The sequence below is a fragment of the Urocampus carinirostris genome, chromosome 7 (genome assembly GCF_059441175.1).
Source record: "Urocampus carinirostris isolate Australia breed hairy pipefish chromosome 7, RoL_Ucar_1.0, whole genome shotgun sequence".
NCBI classification, from domain to species: domain Eukaryota; kingdom Metazoa; phylum Chordata; class Actinopteri; order Syngnathiformes; family Syngnathidae; genus Urocampus; species Urocampus carinirostris.
Genome location: NC_142355.1, coordinates 42,169,386 through 42,191,967, shown reverse-complemented (window position 1 = coordinate 42,191,967; position 22,582 = coordinate 42,169,386). Strand labels below are relative to the sequence as shown.

At 38.7% G+C, this 22,582-nt stretch overlaps 1 protein-coding gene across 2 annotated transcripts in view; it reads left to right on the top strand.

Moving 5' to 3' along the window:
• Window positions 1-22,582, top strand: part of LOC148363353 (tetraspanin-9-like) — a 407,202-nt gene that overhangs the window by 358,416 nt on the left and 26,204 nt on the right. For both annotated transcript variants that reach the window (XM_088341017.1, XM_088341016.1), the window contains 2 exons: window positions 13,817-14,008; window positions 16,027-16,101. In XM_088341017.1, coding sequence (XP_088197143.1) covers window positions 13,817-14,008; window positions 16,027-16,101 — 267 coding nt within the window. The remainder of the gene's footprint in view (window positions 1-13,816; window positions 14,009-16,026; window positions 16,102-22,582) is intronic.

Here is a 22,582-nt window from a genome sequence, read left to right as displayed (position 1 = left end):
GCTTCTTCCGTTGTCTTGAGTTCAGAAGTGGCTTGACCATGGGAATACGGCTATTGTAGCCCATTTCCCGGACACGTCTGTGAACTGTGGCTTTTGATTCTTGGACTCCAGCTTCAGCCCACTGTCTTTGAAGCTCCCCCAAATTCTGGAAGCGGCTCTTCTTCACAATTTTGTTAAGGCTGCGGTCATCTCTCTTGGTTGTGCAGCGTTTCCGGCCCCATTTTTCCCTTCCAACAGACTTTTTGTGGATATGCTTTGAAACTGCACTCTGTGAACAGCCTGCTCTTTGAGAAATTTCTTTTTGTGTCTTACCCTCCTGATGGAGGGTATCAATGATGGTCCTCTGGACAGCAGACAGATCAGCAGTCTTCCCCATACTTGTGATTTAGTTTACTGAACCAAGCTGAGTGTTTTTAAGGCTCAGGAAACCCTCGCAAGGTGTTTCGAGTTAATTAGATGATTCAGGTGATTAGTTGAATAGCCTACTTGTATACTTTTTCATGATATTCTAATATTTTGAGATGGGATTTTTGAGTTTTCTTAAGCTGTAAGCCAAATTCAGCAATATTCAAATAATATAAGGCTTGAAATAGTTCAGTTGATGTGTAATGAATCCAGAATGTATGACATTTTTGTTTTTTTAATTGCATTACAGAAAATAAAGAACTTTATCACAATATTCTAATTTTCTGAGACAGTCCAGTATATGCATCTAAGAATTGGAAATTCCTCTATCTTTGGTAATTATTATGGCTGGCCTGAATAGTATTACCATACTCCCTGTTTCTTTTTTGGTGGAATGCTTCTTTTCAATAAAGCGTTTACTTGTGGAGAAAGTACAGCGATTACTTGTGGAGGAAGTACTAGCCGAGAAACAAAGATGAAGGATCAATATGCTTTCAGAAAAGTCTTAATTTGCGTGCTTCTAAGCTAGATGAAGACTGCAGCAGCGGTTTCAGATGTAAATCATATTTGCTCCTACATATAATATCACTCTCACATGTACCACTATACTATGAATGAAATAAAAGAAAACAGAAATAGAAAAAAATAGTATAATAAAACAAACAACTAATATCAATAAATAAATCTTTACAAGGCAAAGAGCAACCACATGAGGAAAGGTACAACCACAGTGGTGGCAGCTGACGGCAACAGAGTGTGTTTAAACATCTTAAATGTAATGCTGAAGACTAAAACCCCTAGATAACTGAAACATAAAAGAGTGAAACGGAAAGTATAATGTATTACAATCAAACACACCAAGAAGTGTGTCTTGAGCCTTCTGTAAAACACATCAATGGTTGTCTGGCAAATTGTACCTTTGGCAAGACCCAAGTGTTCTGATCCAGCATGCGACCGTCCTCCACAGGGCGCCAGCGAGCAGATAGATTGGAGGAGCCACACACATACCTCTCTTCACCGACACCCGACCCACATTAAGAAGCGTGCAGCGGTTCCCATACATATAAAAAAACTGGTGTGCAGACCAGGGTCTCAAACTTGATTTTTTTTGTCCTTTCATGCAATTTTAATGCATTGATTGGTGTATTGGTTAATATGAGTGTTTTGGTTTGTTGAGCCTAGGAGGGAGGGGGTGGGATGGAGATCTGCCTGCCGTAGCAGAACATTAAGAACAGTTTAAGAGAGATTGCAGTACAGAGGACGAAAAAGAAATTAAAAAAATCTGTCAAAGCATGAAAATAAAACTCATTTGGACTCATTTTATTTATTCTAATTGCTCCAAACAGTGTGCACTATCTAGCACTAACAGAAGAATCTGAATCAGTCCCTCACAGTTTAGTATATTGTGTTTTTAAATGCCAATATTCAGTAGAGGCTAATCCTATTTTTATTTTTGTTATACACGTTTTATTCTATATATGTGCAGGTTTTTCAGAGGTTCCGTGGTGTTTCAGTCAAAATTGGTTAGGAGTGAGAACCTTATTGCCAGCCGTGGGTTCAGTCCGAACTGTGTTTTTTGTTCATCATTTTCTCATGACCCAAAGTGGCTCAATGCTGCCTTACCTTAGCGTTTTTTCCTCAATCACCGAACAGTTAACAAACCACTGCCCAATGACCTCAATGTCCCTGAGGGCTAAAAGCAGGTCTCACATATTAAACACCCCAAGACCTTTAGGACATTTAAGAAATAGTAAAATCACTTCAAAAACCTATCCTAAGCCACAAGGAGAGCAAATGCAATGATTTAAAAATTGGTGTGTTGTGGTTACACCCTCCACGTGCTGCTGAATTTTGCAAAAGCTGCCGACTTGCGATATCTTTTTTAGGAAGACTGGATAGGAAGGAATTAAAATAATGAATCGAAGATTCACGTCTTGTCATTCCTTCTTTCCAATAAAAACCAAGAAACGAGTGCAAGTGATCTCAGTTTTCTTTCCGTCCTGCCTGACAGTTGGACGCTTTGAGATCGCGATACAGACGAGATACAGCCGTGCTTTACACGCGGCAAGAAATTCACACGCGGTTGGCCGCGCGAAAAAGTTTTGCGCTGCTTAAAACTTTAGACCACGGGTAACCGCGGGCGGCACACGTGGTACACACGCGGATATGACGCGGTACAGACGCGGAACGACGTGCTACGGCCGCGGCCAGGGCGTGGTTACACGCGGGTAGGACGCGGAATTTTAGCGGGTGGAGCACGGTCATAGCACGTTTTTTCTGCGCCTGTATCACGGCGTTATCACGTGAATTAGGGTGTGTAACGCGTGTGGCGGTCAAACGCCTTTCTCCGCGTATATTCAGCGCGATCTGCCGAGCAAACGTCAGTTGTGCTCGAGACGTCAAGGGGTGTACATGGATCCCCGTCACCCGTAGTGACCTCGTCTTAATCCATTTTTATTACTTTTCATTTCATAACAAGATAATAAAATAAAAATGAAAAACTATTACAATAATAACATATTGGCTTCTTCTTCGGTACCATTTTTGCACGTCGGCCATAAGACACAGTCTTCGACTCAGTTTTGACGGCGCACAAAGTCGGCTTGAACTGCAGATTAAGATACGATCGCAGTTTTTTTTGCTGGATATGCGATCATCCAGACATCAAGCTCTCGGTGCTACGACCACTCGGGAGTGTTTATTAGCCACGGACTGCTATGTCAACAAGACCCAGCGGCCTACAAAGCAGCGAAGCAGAGTGGCAAGACAGCGGCGTGACCGCCGGACGAGGAAGCGAGGTTGTCGGGCCGGGCTAACAGCTAGGCTAAAGGCTAAACGCCTCTCCCATCTATTCTCCAACGTTCGCTCTCTGGACAATAAACTGGACCATTTAGCAACTGGAAGTGGCATTGAACCGCGAGATGACGAACTGCTGCGCTAAAATTCTGACGAAGACATGGTTAATCTTATCTATCCCGGCTGACGTTCAAAGTAACTGTGCGGGTCAGATGTATCAACATTTCGTTCTGTATACACGTGTATACGAATTACAAAAAAGTAAATCTGAATCTGAATAGCTTGAAATCTTGATCTTCACGGGACTGTGTCTTGAGCGGTTATGATTTCTACAGCCCGGCTCGGCAGCTTTTATACCCGTGGTCCACACGCGGAAAGGACATGGAACTGACGCGATGAGGAAGCGGAACAGCCACCGGCGTCTGTTTCGCGGGCATACCACGGATGAACAGCGGGTTGGCCAATTTTGCGCATTTTCCACCTCGGGCAACCACGGGCAAAAAAAAAAAATCGCAAATTTTTACCCGCGATACAGATGCAAATGGCTGTGTGACCAGGCCCTTAAGAGCTCCTATTTCTCAAACCAGAGTGTCTAACATACCCATCTTCTTGCTTGGTTGTGCAGTTTTCTTTCTACTCTGTGCTGTTCTCTGAAGGGAGTAGTACACACCGTTGAGGGAGATCTTCAGTTCCTTGGCAATTCCCATACCTGTCAACCTGCACGGCTCAATGCCCGTACAAACTGTCATATTTTCCCGTGCAAAATACAAAATAATCGTAAACCATGGTTTTCTGTTTTTTGTTTTTTTTTTCGGAATGATGCATGATGGGAAATCCCCAGGCGGCAGATGCATGCGCACAGTAGCATCAAACCGCTCGCTTCGTTTGCAACAAAAAAAAACGGTACTGAGATAGAGGCTCCCGCGGCGAACTCCTTTAACTTGATTGATTTGCCGTTTCGTGATAGTCGGTGTATACCAGATTGTACCCATCATTGACAAATTAGCATTTTTCCATAAAGATTTCTTTGTACGTCGTACACGTCTTAAAATGCATAAAAAAACATACTTTTTATGGCAAATACGTACAGGTTGACAGGTATGAATTCCTCACATGGAATTGCCTGCGGGTCATTTTGAGATAAGGACTGTCAATGAATGTCGGATTGATCTAACATCGCCATACAACCAACCCTTATTACGTCATGTGTTCTCATAGAAAATGGTAGATAGAAATATTTGGAAGTATTTAATTAACACTCATTTCCCCGTCAGAGAAAATTATATTGTCTTTACCTGTCTACAACTCAGGTAGCCAACTACCACGTTGTTATGACCCCGAACAAAATTAATTGATGCAAGAAACAAAAAGGAAGAGTGTGGTTGTGACAGTGAAGATGACCATCAATGATAATTACAGAACTTAATCAAGGAGATTCTTATTTCAATGCTTCAAATATCTTATACAACTATAAGGTATACATTCTCTTTAACTTTTAATATTTATTATCAAGACTACCGTATATACTTGTATTTAAGACTACATGGCATATACGCGACCCTAAAAAATGATATTTATTTACATTTGTATGTAAAAGAGTTGATATACTGGTAATAAAGACAAAAACCATACAATTTTAAACCATACCGGGGTCTTTAACTTATTGAATGCCATAATGTATAATGTATAAAAAGGTTTTCAGAAGCATTGTCCCTGAGTCCCAAAGCATAAAAATACTGGTTTTTATTTGGGAAAACTTTTGGTGCAGCTCAAAGGTAAATATTAAGCCTCTGGGAATATGAGTATGATAAATCACCCTTAGATGGAAGGAATGTTTTTTATTAGATCTTTGTCAACATATATAGGAGGCCTAACGTCGTAGTGTTTCTTCCTTTATCCAGCGATTGAGAGTATGCATATCACCCATGTGGGGAGCGGGCATAATGAAGCAGAGTGGTGGGAGTAGTAAAGATATGATTAAGTACAGACCTTCTGCAGAGCTTGTTTCTTTCTAAAAAAGATGACCAGAGGATGGATGTTATTTTGTGCACGTCTGCAGGAACGCGATCGCCATGGTGACCGAAATCAACGTAAACATTGGACGCAAAAAGTTTCTTGCAAAGTTCATGCATTGTTCATGATTAAGTACATTGTTCTTACAATAAATCATTATTTTGTCAGCAAAGTGCCCTTGTGTTTATGTAAAGCATTGTTTATATATTACTATCACAAATGCAAAAAAACACCAAAGTGAAAATTCTGCCTGAAATGCATCTTTCACAAAAAGCTGTTTGTCTCAAAAGTTTTCTTGGAAAGTATTTTCAATGATCAACTGTTGTTTACTTAACAATGGTAAAAACTAGAAACATTATTTTTTTTTCGAATGAAAGTTGAAGCGAAAATTGCTCTTCCCATTTGAGAGAAACGTCTGGCATCGAATGAGTATTTATTGGTAAAGAGGCAATAAAATGCACTAAATCAGAATTAAATTAGATCTGGTCCCTCTCAAACACAATAGGGATGACGCAGATTGACTTAGCAGGAAGAAGACGGTGTAAAATGAGGACACGGCATGGCTGAGGGCCATTGTAAACACAAAATGGAGGCTGACATACGGGGATTGAGCTCGGTGGGGCTAAACTGACAAGAATACTTGGGTGACACTGTCTGTTTTACAACCCGCTTGTTCATTTTGTTTTATGCGCATTACAGAATAACGGTGTTTTTCTTACTCCTTTCTATGTGTCGTCTGTATAGCAAGTGGTCTAGTGAATAGCATCTGGCAAGCTCCATGCCGTGACCTGGGTTTGATTCCTGTTCCATCCAATATTATGCAATCATGTGCAATTGTGCAATAGTGATTGATTTATCAATGCACAAATACAGTTTTTGTGCAACCCGACGTACAGTCATTTTTTTATGATTGATATATATATATATATATATATATATATATATATATATATATATATATATATATATATATATATATACTGTATATATATATATATATATATATATATATATATAGTATATATATATATATATATATATATATATATATATATATATATATATATATATATACTGTATATATATATATATATATATATATATATATATATATATATATATACTGTATATATATATATATATATATATATATATATATATATATATATATATATATATATATATATATATATATATATATATATATATATATATATATATATATATATATATATATATACATATATAAATATTTTTGGGGTGCGTCTTATAGTGCAGAAAAATACAGTAATATCCTACAGAGTCATGAAACACTCTATAATCCAAAAACAATTGCTGGGGGAAAGAATCCCCTTCAGGGGTGGCATTTAGTTTTGTTCACTGTTTAACATTTTACACTGCTTATGGCGGAAAATTTTTCTAATCAATGAATACAAGTGCATGTGATTTCCATTTAATCATTCATTTCACAGACTTGTCGAGAGCTCTACTATGTTTGCGTACATTGCACGAAAGACTGTTGGCACTCGACATACACGAAAAATTCATTCTCAGCAGTGCTCATCACTTCCGGTGACTGCCTTAGACTACAACAGTAATTTGGCAAAAGCCGTCACTCCTTTCGACGTTCCGGACTCCCTGAGTGCCCGATCAAGTGAGAAAAGGTCAATGGCCTCGGAGTTTCAAATAGACACACAAGGCTGGATAAAAGCAGGGTTTTATGTTGGGAGGGCTTGTGGCACTTAGTCCCTTACCACCACAGCTGATTATTCACCCCCCCACCCCCCCCACCTTTTTTTTTTTTTCCGCTTAGCCCAATCTTTCTTCTACTTCTTCAGTTTTACCTTAACCCCCCCTCTTCCATTTAAAAAGTTAAGGCCCTTGACCTCATACTTCCCTCCATTGGGCATATACTTCATAGTTACCACACACAGTTTATTGCAGTCTCCTCAAGCTTGTTACAAGGCCTTTAAACAGCAGGATTCCATTTATCAGTTTAGAGCCAGTTACAGCTCTTGCCCTCTGGTTCTCTCCCTCCATTTACTGTATCGAAACCATTCATTGCCTCACTGTTTCTCCCACAGATTACTGGATTTACCACACCAATTGCACTACTTTTAAATTCAATGTTACTTTTTAAATTTGTTGTTACTTTGAAATACAATGTCACTTTAAATCTTCTGTGTATATGTGCACTGTATGGGGCAGCTTTGGATTTCATGACACTCTGTGTCATGACAATAAAGGCACTCTATTCTACTATAATGTGCACCGGATTAAACGGCACACCCCCAAAATTAATCTTTTGGGATATTTTTTTTCATATTTAAGGCTGCCTGAACTATAAGGCGCAAAAATTAAAACCAGAGTCAGGACTAGAGTTAAAAAAATAAATAAGCTGATCACAATTGCAAAAATCGGATGCATCGGGAATCAAACTCGGAATGCAAGAGCGAAAGTGACATCCTATCCCGTAGACTACTAGGGACACAGACTACGCTTGAAAAGTAATCAAAAAGCTGTGTAAGCAGTGTTCTCGTTTGCCTGCATCCCTGCGTCCTAGACACATTATTTTTGCTGGGGACGCATAGTGTCAAATCAACGTGCGTCCCCGGGACGCAACTTTTTTGACATGAAATTGTCATTTTTACCGATTCCTTTTTTTTAACAAAGATTTACCGCACTCCAAACTTTTCATCAGGCAGATCCACCATTGTTGTTTTGGTCTCGCGGTTAGAGTTTTCATCTGCACGCCGATTTCGGCAAACGAGATCTCGTTGTTTCGAAATTACGTCATTGTTGTGGTGGTTGTCGTTGAGTGAAGGTTAAGTATGCATACCTGTCAACCTGTATGTTTTTGCCGTACAAAGTACGTTTATTATGCATTTTGAGATGTGTAGGACGTACAAGAAAATCTGTACAGAAAAACGCAAATTTGTCAATCATGGGTACCATCCGGCATACACCGACTATCACAAAATGGCAAATCAATCAAGTCAAACGAGTTCGAGTTGTGTAGTGAAAGGAAGTCTCTTTCTAGAGAACCAGCTTTCTCGGCTCAACTCATTAAAGAGAGCCGGCTCTCAAACGGCTCACTTGCTTTGATGCTTTATATTACGAATGATTATGTTGTGTAAAGAAGTATAAAATGAGAAAATGAAAAAGGACAGGTTTGTGTTTATCACTTTAATCAGTATATTATCAACAATAATTTAATGCAGAAAATGAATTAATAATTTGAATAAGAAAATGTATTATTCTACTTAATTATATTTGCATGTATTTTTTCCTTCTACAGTGATTGTCCAAGCTACTTAATTTTTTAACTTTTTTTATAACAAACCTCATTCATGTTGAGCAACTCAGTGTCTCACAACAAAATGTTCATTAACAATATATATGATATAAGGAAACACATGTACAATATAACATGTTAAACTACATAAATAAACCAATTTGAAAAAAAAACGATTTTTTTTTTGTATTTTGTAAGGGAAAATACGACAGTTTGTAAGAGCATGGAGCCAGGGAGGTTGACAGGTATTAGTATGCCTCCAAAAAAATCAGTTAGTATTAGGTGAAAATCAACACAAAATTGGTAATTTCTTCAGTGTCAGTCATAAGTCGAAACATAATGCAGAAACTGACAACAACGACAATAATTTCGGCATGAAAAGAACGGTGGAGAAATTCTTCAGAAGATTGCGGAGGCAAGGAAAACACATGTGTTGAAGTGAACGATTCGACGAAAGAAAAAAAACAAAAGAATAATCCTAGCAGGAAAAGGACTTTTCTGCCAAAATGGACTAAGTTATATTCCTGGTGACGCTATGAGGAAGATGATAATGGATTGGACCTTGCGAAGGCATTACAACTGTGGCGGGACAGCAAACTACAAAGACATATGAACTGAAAAATAATGAAGTGATAACTGCTTTGTATTACCAATTAACTGTGATGATTAAAAGTGCATGAATATATATAGACTAATATTTCAGCAATATTATTTTGTATAATGTACCATATTTTTGTGAACTGAAAAAATATAGATTAATATAATTATTTCAGCAATATTATTTTGGACAATGTAAAATATTGTTGTGAACTGAAAAGTCTTGAAGTGATAACTGATTTGTATTACCAATAAACTGTGATGATTAAAACTGAATGAATATAAAGATTTATATTATATATTGGTCGCAGATTTACAATTTCAACCTTGATAACACTAAATTTTGGGGACCCATAGATCTCTGTTGGGACCCATAGATTTGTGAGCATGCGAGTCCCCCGGACCCATCACTTTTCAGAGGTAAAATGAACACTGTGTAAGTCTCATAAATAATAATCTGTCAGCTAAAGGTACAGTGGAACTGTTTAGATCTAGGCTTAAAACACACTTCTATTCAATAGCATATGAATAACCTATATTTTATGTTGACAGTAGCTGTGTATTATTTGTTATTGCAACATCCATTGCAGCCTAGTCATCCTTGGAAGGGGGGTTACCTCATGTGCGGTCCCTTCTCAAGGTTTCTTCATTTTCCTCATGTTGAGGTTTTTGAGTTTTTCCTTGCCCTCATGTAGGTTTTAGATCAGGGGTGTAATAATAGTCTGTGGTTTGCAATAATCTGTGGTCTGTGCAGCCCTTTGAGACTATTTGTGATTAAGGGCTATACAAATAAACATGACTTGACTTGACTTGACTATTCTTCAAAGTACAAGAAGTACCTTAAAAAACAAAAAAAATTGCCAGAAATGTGAAAATGCGCCCTATATTCTGTTGCACTTTATATACTGGAAAATATCGTGGATACAATTGAAAATGAATGGTGACAATTAAACGATACTGTACGGTAACTGCATGTGAAAAAATATAGAGTGGTCTTTCACTGCCCTTTTGTGGTTAACATGTTAATGGTGAGAACACAATTGTGGCATTTCAACCAATGATGAAAGGGGTTCTTATAATGACCAAAATGCAGCAATAGTAATTTTTATTGGAAGTAATTAACCCATTTTCAGGCTTTGTCAGAGCTTTTCATCCAATAGTTTGCATTTTTTAAGTGTGTGTGTTTAATTAGATAGATGCTTGGTTCAAGATTATTATTATTGTATTACACTATCGATTAAGGTCACAATCCACTTAAATTCAGATGATATGGTGTTGGCATCATGTGGATGACAAAAATGTGGCATGGAAATAACATTACAAACAAAAATAAAAGTAATGTCCCTTATGAAAGTTATTTTCATGTCATCTCATCTCATTAGCTGCACCGCTTATCCTCAGTAGGGTCGCGGGGAAAGTTATTTTGTTACTAAAAAAATTACAAATTTATAATTATTATTTACTATGTATTAGTTATCTAAAATATGATCAGTTGACGGACTTGGGGACTTATCCAGATAAAAGCTTTCTATAGGAACTTGATTTAGGCAAAAATCTCAATTTAGCCCAAAAAGTAAATTGTGCATTTATGTTATTATTGTGATGATATGTTGTCATTATATTTTTTTCAGTTTTGTTTGGCAAGCCATATTAAAAATCAGTTCTGAAGGTTTCAAAACAATCCACTTTACTTCAAAAGATATTTTGTCACCATCCTGTGAACATAATGGGAAAAATCGAATGTGGCGTAAAATGCATTTAATTCCCTTTAAGTTGTGGAGGAGTCCAATTTTGTGGGCGAGAGAAAGCACATTCCACTGCCTTTTGGTGTTTTTGTGAGTCCAAAGCATATTTTTGACATAATGGCTTTTAGAGAAACTAGAAATTTCAAAGGATTTACTCATGCTGTTTTACTTTCGTGTACAACGACTGCAACGTTATTGACTCAGACACGGGCAGAAAAGGTGCAGGGTGACTGTTTAGCCAATCAGAAGGCAGAGCACAATACAAGATGAAAATCCCCTAAGTCTCAAAACCGCGAAAAGTAAATTGCAATACAGTTAGGAATAACTGTAATTCTTTTACATTTTTTTGTCAATTTTTGTTTTTGTTTTTTAAAACTTTACGCGTGTCTGTTAATTACTCCTTCTGAACTATTAAATATAGTCTGCCAGCCGCCACATAAGTTGATAAACAATTTATTCTGTATTTTAATTTGTTCTACTTTTGTTCTAAAATAATTGTGAAACTTACCTGCATTCCTTACAGGTTTGTATGTAATTTATTTTATTTTCCCTAATTTATACAAATAAAGACTTTGTCCAACTTGACCTTACCTTAAAATGGATTACGCACTTTGTTGGGTAAATAAGATTTATAATTACACAATTTTTATTTACAAAACAACTTTCAGAAGGAATTTTAGAAATTGTGGTCCCGTTGTTTGCAGAGCTGTGTCCCCTGATTGATGTTTACTGCAGTATTGTTTTGTGGCGGAGTCATCAATCCTTTGCTGCAAATGGAAAATCAAAACATCCATGCTAACAAGTGAAAGAAGATAAAGAGCTTAGAACAATGGCTCAAGGTGAATCTGTAACCAACACGTTAAGGTCAAATAATGTACGACATCACAGATTATGCTGAAAAGATCCTTTATTGTGTGGGCACAGTGCTCTCTGTTGACATTGTGTCGTAGTCAATGGTAAGATTACATGAAGTACTTTTGTTGTAGTAGTAGTATTTGAGGAAGGGAAGATTAGACAGAGACAGTGCAGACAGGCCAGTTCCGCAGCCACTTAAGAGGGTGACACAGTTGGACAAGATCCCTTCGCTGGGTATTAAACACAATGAAGTGATGGCACGGTATCCCTGCCCACCTGGACTCTTAAAGCTACTTGTGCTCTCCTCGCTAGGCCGTAAATCCACACCAGCTCTGTGGCCCCTGTAACCCATTCATCTTCTGTGTCCACAGACCCCCATTATATATCTAATCTGGCTTCCTGAGGACTTTCAGATGTAATTAGATTTATCAGTGGTGCTAAATAAGGAAAAGGCCTTTTTTCTTGAGTCATGACTGATTTTTTAATTAAGAAAGTACAGAGTGCCAAACAGGTTTTTTATTTTGCTCCAACTGTATAGGTTTTATTCAAGGTGATAAGTCAAGTGCAGTTTAAATGGTATTTCATATTATATTGCTAAGTCTATAAGAATCTAAACATTAGGTAGTATCACAACAGGATGCTTCGGGTAAGACTAGGGAAGTTGTTTTCTAGCTTTTTTTCAGTAGCAACAAGCACTGCTGTTTGACTTTATCAACAAGGCAATGGTTCGATGCAATAACAATAGTTAAGGGCGGTTCGGTCTGCCTTAACACTATACAAAGCAGTGATTGCCCCTGACGTTTCATCGCCCATCGGCCTGACGAACATTGTATTTTGTTTTTTTGTGAGTTCTGGAGCCCTTTTTTTTTGGGGGGGGGGGGGGGGGGGGGGTCTTTCATGGTTGCCATGGCGCCCAATTGGCCCCGCCCGTGTGTGTCATGGTTGCCATGGTGTCCAATTGGCCCTGCCCGTGGGACGTCAGCTGCGGCTCGTTGAGAGATTGGATTTCTTTCCATATTAAGCTCAGCGCTCTCTTGCTGTTTTGTCAGCCCGTCAAATGAACTTCAGCCCCACAAGACGTGGGTTCTGACTCGGTCCTGTTTTCCTGTTTCCAATCCGGTAGTTCACCTTCATTTTTGTCCTTTTTAATTTCGGGTTACAGTTTTGTTTCCGTCTATTTTTGTCCTGTTGTTATTTTCTTGAGTTTTTGTTGCCGTCTAGTTTCTCCTATTTTCGATATCCTGATTCGTTTTATTATCTTGTCTGGCCCTTTTTGTCCAGTATTGACCCAATCTGTCCGATATCAACTCGGGCAATTGGAATCGGTCTCGTCGGTCTCTGGCTTCCTGTCCTTCCTAACGTGCATGACGCCCCATTTCCCATAAAATAAAAGGCTTGTGTGAGAACGTCACACGATTGTGTCCTATATCTGCCACAACCCGAACAGAATAAACATTTATTGAATAAACCAAACTTAACATTTTTTTTACATAAATATGAATTAAAAACACAAAGGAATATCATTCCGGAATAAACACATCTAAGCATAACAACATAATAACATATATTACTTTGCTCGCCATAAATATTTCTCCTGTCGTACTATGAAAATTATCAAATATAAACAAAACGTAAATATAAATAAAAAGTGTGTCCCAGTGTGGGGCGGGCGCTCTACCCCCCAAGGCCTCCGAGCTGGCCAGAATAAAGTAACTTAAATGTAAAATAACTTATAATACTCTGCTCTCTATTAAATGTCTCATGTCAAAACTATACAAATTTAATACATCTAGATGAAAAAAACTGATAGAAATGCTTCTAACATAAATATGAATTCTAAATAAACAGAAATATTATTCCAAACTTAAAAACTTCGTAAAGTAATGAAACTGCGGAAAAATACAAAAGATTACTGTCCATGCAGTTTCGGGTTGTTTTGATAATATTCTGCTCAGTTTAAACTTGGGGTTAAAAATGTGAAAATGGCATTGCTGATTCCAACTTTTAGTTGGAATACTGTGGCATGTTTTTGCAACATTTTGTGAGAAAAAAAGTTATAGAGCATAACTTTGAAATGCGATCTAATATCTTGTATTCTTTTGTCTTGCAGTTGTGTGGCTGCGGGGTACTCAGCGTAGGCATCTGGCTCGCTGTGTCTCAGGGCGGCTTTGCCACCTTCCTGCCCTCGTTCCCCTTTTTGTCTGCTGCCAACATTATCATCACCATAGGCGCTGTTGTCATGGTAACAACTTTTTTCGGAAGCCTGGGTGCCATCAAAGAGAGCAAGTGCCTGCTTCTGAGCGTGAGTATATATATATATTTTGTACACATTCACATGACCTTTTATAATTTGTGCTTTATTAACAGTTTTCAGGGTTAGGGATGCACAAAAATAAACGAAATGATAGCATATATATATATATATATATATATATATATATATATATATATATATATATATATATATATATATATATATATAAATATATGGCTTGCGAGACTATTGGGCCCCATTGAAATATGTGACCTTTTGCCACATTTCAAACTTCAAACATAAAGATATAAAACTGTAATTTCTTGTGATCAAGCAACTATAAGTGGGACACAATCATCGAGTGGAACACACTTTGTCGGATATTTTAAACTTTTTAACAGTTAAAAAAACGAAAAAGTGGGTGTGCAAATCTATTCAGCCCCTTTACTTGCAGTGCAGCAAACTCTGTCCAGAAGTTCAGTGAGGATCTCTGAATGATTCAATGTTGATCTAAATGACTAATGATGATAAATGGAATCCACCTGTGTGTAATCAAGTCTCTGTATATATGCACCTACTCTGTTATAGTCTCAGAGGTCTGTTTAAAGCGCAGAGAGCATCATAAAGAACAAGGAACACACCAGCCAGGTTCAAGATATTGTTGTGGAGAAGTTTAAAGCTCGATGTCGATACCAAAAGATTTCCCAAGCTTTAAACATCCTAAGGAGCACTGTGAAAGCAATAATATTGAAATGAAAGGAGTATCAGACCACTGCAAATCTACCAAGATCGGGTCGTCCCCCTAAACTTTCAGCTCATACAAGGAGAAAACTGATCAGAGATGCAGCCAAGAGGCCCATGATCACTCTGGATGAACTGCAGAGGTATACAGCTGAGGTGGACAACAATCAGCCGTATACTGCTCAAATTTGGCCTTTATGAAAGAGTGCCAAGAAGGAAGCCATTTCTTAAAGATATCCATATAAAGTGTAAGTTAAAGTTTGCCACACACCACCTGGGACACACACCAAACATGTGGAAGAAGGTGCTCTTGTCAGATGAGACCAAAATTGAACTTTTCAGCAACAATGCAAGATGTTATGTTTGGCGTAAAAGCAGCACAGCTCATCACCCTCAACACACAATCCCCACAGTCAAACATGGTGGTGGCAGCATCATGGTTTGGGCCTGCTTTTCTTCAACAGGGACAGGGAAGATAGTTAAAATTGATGGGGAGATGGATGGAGCCAAATACAGGACCATTCTGGAAGAAAACCTGAAGGAGTCCGCAAAAGACTTGAGACTGGGACGGAGGTTTGTCTTCAAAAAAGACAATGATCTAAAACATAAAGCGAACGCTACAATGGAATGGTTCACCAAAAAACATATCAAGGTGTTAGAATGGCCAAGTCAAAGTCCAGACCTCAATCCAATTGAGAATCTGTGGAAAGAGCTGAAAACCTCTGTTCACAAACGCCTTCAATCCAACTCCACTGAGCTCAGGCTGTTTTGCATGGAGGAATGGGCAAAAATATCAGTTTCTCGATGTGCAAAACTGATAGAGACATACCCAGAGCGACTTGCAGCTGTAATCGCTGTGAAAGGTGGCGTTACGAAGTATTAACTCAATGGGGCTGAATACTTTTGCACACCCACTTTTTTGTTTTTTATTCGTTAAAAAAGTTTGAAATATCCAATAAAGTGAGTTCAACTTCATGATTGTGTCCCACTTATTGTTGATGCTTCACAAGAAATTACAGGTTTATATCTTTATGTTTGAAGTCTGAAATGTGGCAAAAGTTCACAAAGTTCAAGTGGGCTAAATAGTTTCGCAAGCCACTATATGTACAGTATACCATACGTAGGCCATAAGATTTTTGTTACTCAGTACTAAAAGTAAACACTTTTATTGATTTAATGTCATTTTCACGAGACCTCCTACTATCAATCCAACCAAGACACCCACCCCACATCTTAACCAGACTCCCACCTTTTTCCCTCTTTTTATTTTTATTTTATTTTTTAATTCTTCTTCTGACTTCATTTTTGTCCTTGTCTTCCAACAGTTTTTAATCGCCCTGGTGATAATTCTCCTGACAGAGCTGATATTACTTGTCCTGTTGTCAGTGCACTCTGATAAGGTAGGCTCCATTTGTTAAAATAATACACACATTGTTTTGTTTTCTTATTAGGTCCTACATTTAAGATTCTGGCTTATTAAGAGTAAATGTAACTAGAAAAAGTTAAAAGGAATGCATGCATTTAACATATAACCATTCAAAAATAGTATTGTATTTGATTTTGTGTACCACTTTGGGAGTGCGTTTGTCATTTGGTTTACTATTATTGGGTCGCAGGCCACATTTGGCCAGCGGTTGATGAGTTTGACATGATGTGGTCTAGTTGAACAACGACAAATAATTTTAAAGTAAATATGCAAATGACAGCACATTTTTTAGGCTCAGCATAAGTTAGACTCAGATAATTCGGCTTCTTTTTAAGTGAAACTTATTCAACAAAAGCAGATAAAGCCATTCATTTAGCAGCTAATCCATTTATAGATTTGAATAAAGGCTGCAAGTTTAACTGCCAGTAACTAATAATATTGGCTGATATCTGGTGAGTTAACTGGCGAAAAACCTCATCTTGCCCCCTTCTTTGGTCCTGGAAACATAAACATTGTTTGATGTTTCCCCGTTTAACTGACATCCCACAGCATGAAATCTGCATTATACTCTGTGTGGGCGATACTGGGGATTTTGGTATCCATCCGATCCGAGTAAAAACATGGCAGTATCGATCGATACAGATCTGACAGCGATTCATTTTGCTTGGGAATATCATTGTCATTGAGCAATGAAACTTTCTCCCTTTGAGTTAGTTTATTGTTACCATAAACACAGCATTACGTTTTCAGGCACCAGAAATGTTTCATTTTTTTGTTACTGCATTGCAAACTTTTGCAGTATAAAAATTAAGTATTTCTATTATAACTGTTTCATAACAAAAGGTACGAGATGCAAACCAAAAAACTAGCAATGTAATTAAAATACAAATACTGTATAACAATGTCAACCAGAGAACTAAAATACTCACCATTGGACATTAAAGTATAACCTCGGTTATCCCGGTTAATAAAAAAATAAGAATTCTCTAAGTAGCGATGTCCCTTCATAAAAGCTCCCAAGGGTACATTTTACCTCAAGATGACATCCTTTCTGACTGAAAGTATTCAACTGTAATAAATTAACAACAATAGATTTAAGTAGTGGGATGTTTTGACGCATTCTAAGGGATGGGCAGGGCACCTGTATGATGCGGCAGGCGTAAACCAGTGAAAGCTGTCGGGCGCTGCTGTCGAACAGAACAGTGTGTTGTGTCACCGTGACCCGAGTGACATGGCCGCTTTTTTTGTGTCCCGTTTCATCTGGAGGGGCGTTTTTTGCTACTTTTTCCTATTTTTACATTTCTTTGTTCCATGTACATGTTTGTCTTGCTGTCGGTCACCCCTCTCGAGGGATATTACCAGGGTAAGTAGATAGATGGATTAAAAAATAAACAAACACAAATCAGGAATGCGGTTAAGCAACTGATCTGTCTTGTCATTGTCAAATTGGAGTGTTTCTCCTTTTTATTGTAAGAAAAATGATTTAGAGAGCAGCTGGCTAGCTGCACGCTGGCATTGGGTATCTTCAACTTGTGCGTGGAAGCAGCCTTCCGGAATCATTAAAATATAATCGTCCAAAATGTAGTGGTTTCCCCAAGAGTTGTAGCTCCAGGTCATGCGTTTCATGCGGAATGGATCTGGCATTGGTGAGATACAAGCTTGACTTGTGAGCATTTTCACGTAGCCTAGCAAAGCCGCAGAAGGCTGGATTTGCCGCTCTGATATTGTTTTTATTTCTAACGCCACCTCAGTCCCTTCCTGGACCTGTCAACAATATACGGAGCACCCAGTGATGAAAACCATTTCTTTGAGCTCCTCAGTATTTCCTCAGAATTTGATTTAAAAGTCAGCTGTCGCCATGCTTCTCAGTTTTTTTTAGGTGGCCACATTGCCTGGTGTGCCCGACTGACAGCATAAACCAGCCTATCACAGTCTCACAGACAGCCACGCCCACCCAGCATAGACACATCCAACCTGTCCCTGTGATAGCCATTGCTGTGTGCTCTCTTGTGTATAACACAATGCACAATATGTTGAAATCAGTGACAGTAAACTTTGATTTAAAATCGGCCAGTGATAACCAAAGCACAAAGTAGCAAGGGATTACTGTATTTTAAAAATAGGGAGTAATGCAAATATTGTATTATTTGTGTCTCCTTGGCTCAATTGCCAACAGATTTCCAGGTTTTTGTTCAGAAATAGTTACATGCTTGCAGTTTTGACTGAAGCTTGTTGCTCTCTACAGGATGAGCTTTTTTCCCCCGTGTGCTTATTTAAATTTGTGGTGTCGCCACAGCATACTACTTTACCACACAAATTACCCCTGGCATTGTACGTTTCTGTAGTTAAAAGAAGTCCACGCCGTGCTGCGCTTCCTATTTTTCCCTTTCCCTTAGCAAGTGGCAGGGGGCTGTGCTATCTACATAGAGGGTTGGTGCTTTGAAGGATAAATCCCACGACAATAGTCAAGTCATGTCATTTTTATTTGTATAGCCCTTAATCACAAAGAGTCTCAAAGGGCTGCACAGGTTATTGCACAGAGATTATTTCAGATTATTATTACACCATCCCCTGATCTGAAACCAACATGAGGGCAAGGAAAAACTCAAAAACCTCAACATGGGGAAAATGAAGAAACCTTGAGAAGGGACCGCACATGTGGTAATCCCCCTTTCAGGATGACCAGGCTGCAATGGATGTTGCAATTACAAATAGTAAAGAGATATTGTCAACAAAAAATATAGGTTATTCATATGCTATAGAGTAGAAGTGTGTTTTAAGTTTATATTTAAACATTTCCACTGAGGTTGCAGATCGGATCTCAGGGGGAAGAGCATTCTACAGCACCGGTGCCTGGATGGAGAACGCTCTCGAACCTGCGGAACACTTCTTGGCTCTTGGGATCACCAGTAGACCAGCGCTTTCAGAACAAAGGCTTCGGACCGGAGCATAGTGGGAAATCAAATCTTAAAGATATGAGGAAGCAAGTCCATGTATGATTTTGTATAATACCAAGAGAACCTTGAAATCACATCTTAGGCTAACAGGGAGCCAATGTAGGTTAGCTAAAATCGGCGTAATGTGATCGGACTTTCTTGTCCCAGTTAAAAGCCTTGCTGCAGCATTTTGTATCAGCTGAAGACTCTTGATTCTGGACTTCGGGAGACCAGAGAGTAGTGCATTACAGTAATCGAGACGCGTGAATTATAATCTACGCATCCGACTGACACAGCATTGGACGAATTTTAGGAATGTTGCGAAGATGGAAGGAAGGGGTTCTAGTAATTTTCTTCACGTGTGTTTGAAAGGACAGATCGGGGTCAAATATGACACCTACATTTTTAAGTGAGTCACTCTGTGTGATGTGACATTTGTCAATGTTAACAGCAGTTTTTGAGAATAAGTCACGGCATTTAGCTGGACCAATAACTAAGATTTCGGTCTTTTCAGGGTTAAGACGGAAGAAATTAAATGACATCCACTCTTTTATCTCAGTGAGGCAGGCCTCCAAATTTCCACAATTAAGGGTGTGGCAGATTCCTCCAACGGAAGATATAGTTGAGTGTAATCTGCGTAGCAGTGGAAACTGATATTTTACTTGTGAATAATATCACCTAATGGAAGCATGTAAATGCTGAAAAGAAGGGGGCCAAGTACTGAACCCTGATGAACACCACTGGTAACACTAAAGGGCTCAGATGTCATTTCGCCATATTTAACACAGTGGGTCCTATCTGAGAGGTAGGATCTGAACCATGAGAGGACAGTTCCTGAGAAACCAATCCATTTTTCCAACCGTTCTAATAAGATATTACGACCCACTGTGTCAAAAGCAGCACTAAGGTCCAGCAGCAGCAAAAGTGAGTCCATTGCCAGTAGAAGATCATTGGTTACCTTAATCAGAGCTGTCTCAGTAGAGTGGTTAGCCCTGAAACCCGATTGCATTAATTCAAAAAGATTGTTCTTGGATATAAAATCATTCATCTGCTGTGCCACTACTTTTTCAAGTACTTTAGAAAGAAATGGTAGGTTTGACACAGGTCTATAATTACATAAGCATTCTGGATCAAGGTCGGGTCGTTTCAGTGTAGGTTTAATAACAGCAGACTACACCTGAGGAGAGTGATATGTTTATAATATTTAGAACTGAAGGTCCAAGGACCCCAAAAAGACCTTCAATAAGCGAACCCGGAAGCAGGTCGAACAGGCAAGTCGTCGATTTGGCCGCATTCACCACCTGTTTAAGGTTATCGAGTGACAGATCACTAAATCGAGACAAATTCCCTGGACAGCCACCATGTCGTGCATCTATAGATTTCATCCCTTTAATATGTGATGTATTAACACTGTCTTTAGAAATTTCTTCCTGTATGCATTGAATTTTCTTATTGAAGAAGACCATAAAGTCATGGGCTGAATGGGTAGAACTATCTGGGATAATCTGTTGCCTTGTAAGCGATGCTACAGTGTCGAAAAGGATTTTGGGGTTGTTCTTTGGTGCCGCAATCACCACGAAAGGCAGGCTGATTTTGCAGAGGCAAGGGCTGCTTTATACTTTAACAAACTGTCACACCAGTTTTGATGGAAAACCTCAAGCTTGGTAGGGCGTCATTTTCTTCCAGATTTCCTGCATTCTTGTTTAGGGATCTAGTTTCATCAGTAAACCAAGGCGTGCGTTTTTTAGGTCGTGATTTAAGCCGTATGGGCGCTACTGAATCCAGGAGACTAGCCAGGGTAGCATTAATCTCATTCATGAGTGAGTCGATAGAGCCTTTGTATAAAGGAAAGGACGCAACTGCTCCTGAAGAAGAAGATCAGATAGCTCAGAAACTGTGCCAGTGCTTATATTGCGTCCTCTAAATCCTTCAGCTTTTTTAGTACTACATTTAGCTAGCACCTCAAATGTAACTAAATTATGATCAGAAATAACGGTAGTACACGGTAAAACCGTCATGTTTGAGGTTGAAACTCCTCGAGTCAGAACCAAGTCTAGCGTGTTTCCATCTTTATGAGTTGGCAAATCAACCAGTTGATTAAAACCAAATGTATCAATTAGAGACCGAAACGCAACAGTAAGTTAACTGAGAGGGGAGTTCATATGAATGTTAAAGTCCCCCATTATTATTATTCTGTCTGCATAGGTTACTAGGTCAGACAACAGTTCAAAGAATTCATCTAAGAAAACTGAGTATGTTGCGCGATTAATAGTTACTACATAAATTGACAAAATAGAGGACCGCATAACAAGAGCCTCAAACGCCTTATAATTATTAGAGGTACTAGGAGTAAGTTTGAGTAATTTTTCAGAAATTACAGCGACACCGCCACCCTGCTTCAAAGAGCCTGCTACATGACTGCTCACGTAGTATTGAGGAGAAGCCTCATTTAACGGTAGAAACTCATCCGGTCTCAACCAAGTTTCACATAGACCAATCAAGTTAAATTTGTAATCACAAATAATATTATTAACAAGTAAAGCTTTAGGAGCAAGCGATCTAATATTCAAAAGACCAAATTTTAGCTTTGCTGAATCGTTTAACTTAGCTGAAGTCTTTATAGAGATCGTCACAAGATGTCGCCGTTCGGGCGTGTTGAGTCTCATGCGTCCGTTGACCGGCAAGATTGATGAAGAAATAATGGTGGAATTAGGCACATCTTCGTGTCCTTCTCTGCCGTTTCGCCGATGTAGTCCCTTTAGCTTCACACACTTCCCAGCGCGACCACCCCGCTTCTGTTTTTGTTCTCTACGCCGTCTCCGTCGCTTCGTAAGTGGGGTTGCCGACCACGGAGATCCCGGATCTCTTTGTAGCTTGTTCGGGATATCAATGGTGGTATAAAAAGTGCCCGAAAAGTCGAAATTTAGACGCCCACTCAAATAAATAAGTTCCTCCCGACTATAAGTATAATTGGCCACGCATGTGTCCAAAAAAAGAGAGCAAAAAAGGCAAGAGAACGGTAATAAATAGAAGATTAGCTGGAGAGCAACTAGCCGCAGCATCCATGCGCGACGCCATGTTGGATCCAACCATCCAACCTAATAGTGTTGATCTGATCCATAACATTCTTAGTATCGATAATCTCACTATCCGTATCAATCTGCCCATACCCACTTTATACCTAAGATAAGCCAAACCAATATCATGGCAGTCAGTGCTATGTTACTCTGCAAACACCCGGAAGGAAGACCATTATATTGACGTGAAATGTTTGCTTTCCAAGCAGGCCACTGGATGAAAATTCTGTTTTATTTTTTTATTCTAGTGTTTTTACTCATTCTACATATTATGCAATGTTTGTCACCATTTAGCGGCCTTCTTCCCTCTCTCGAAATCTGCAATTCTGTGTGATGCACTCTTCATTCTCTTGTTCAGTCTGTGATCAGAGGAATCATTAATCCTCTTCTGCGATTCGATCTTCTAATCACAAGGCTTTATTAACAAGCCTTGAATGCGGAC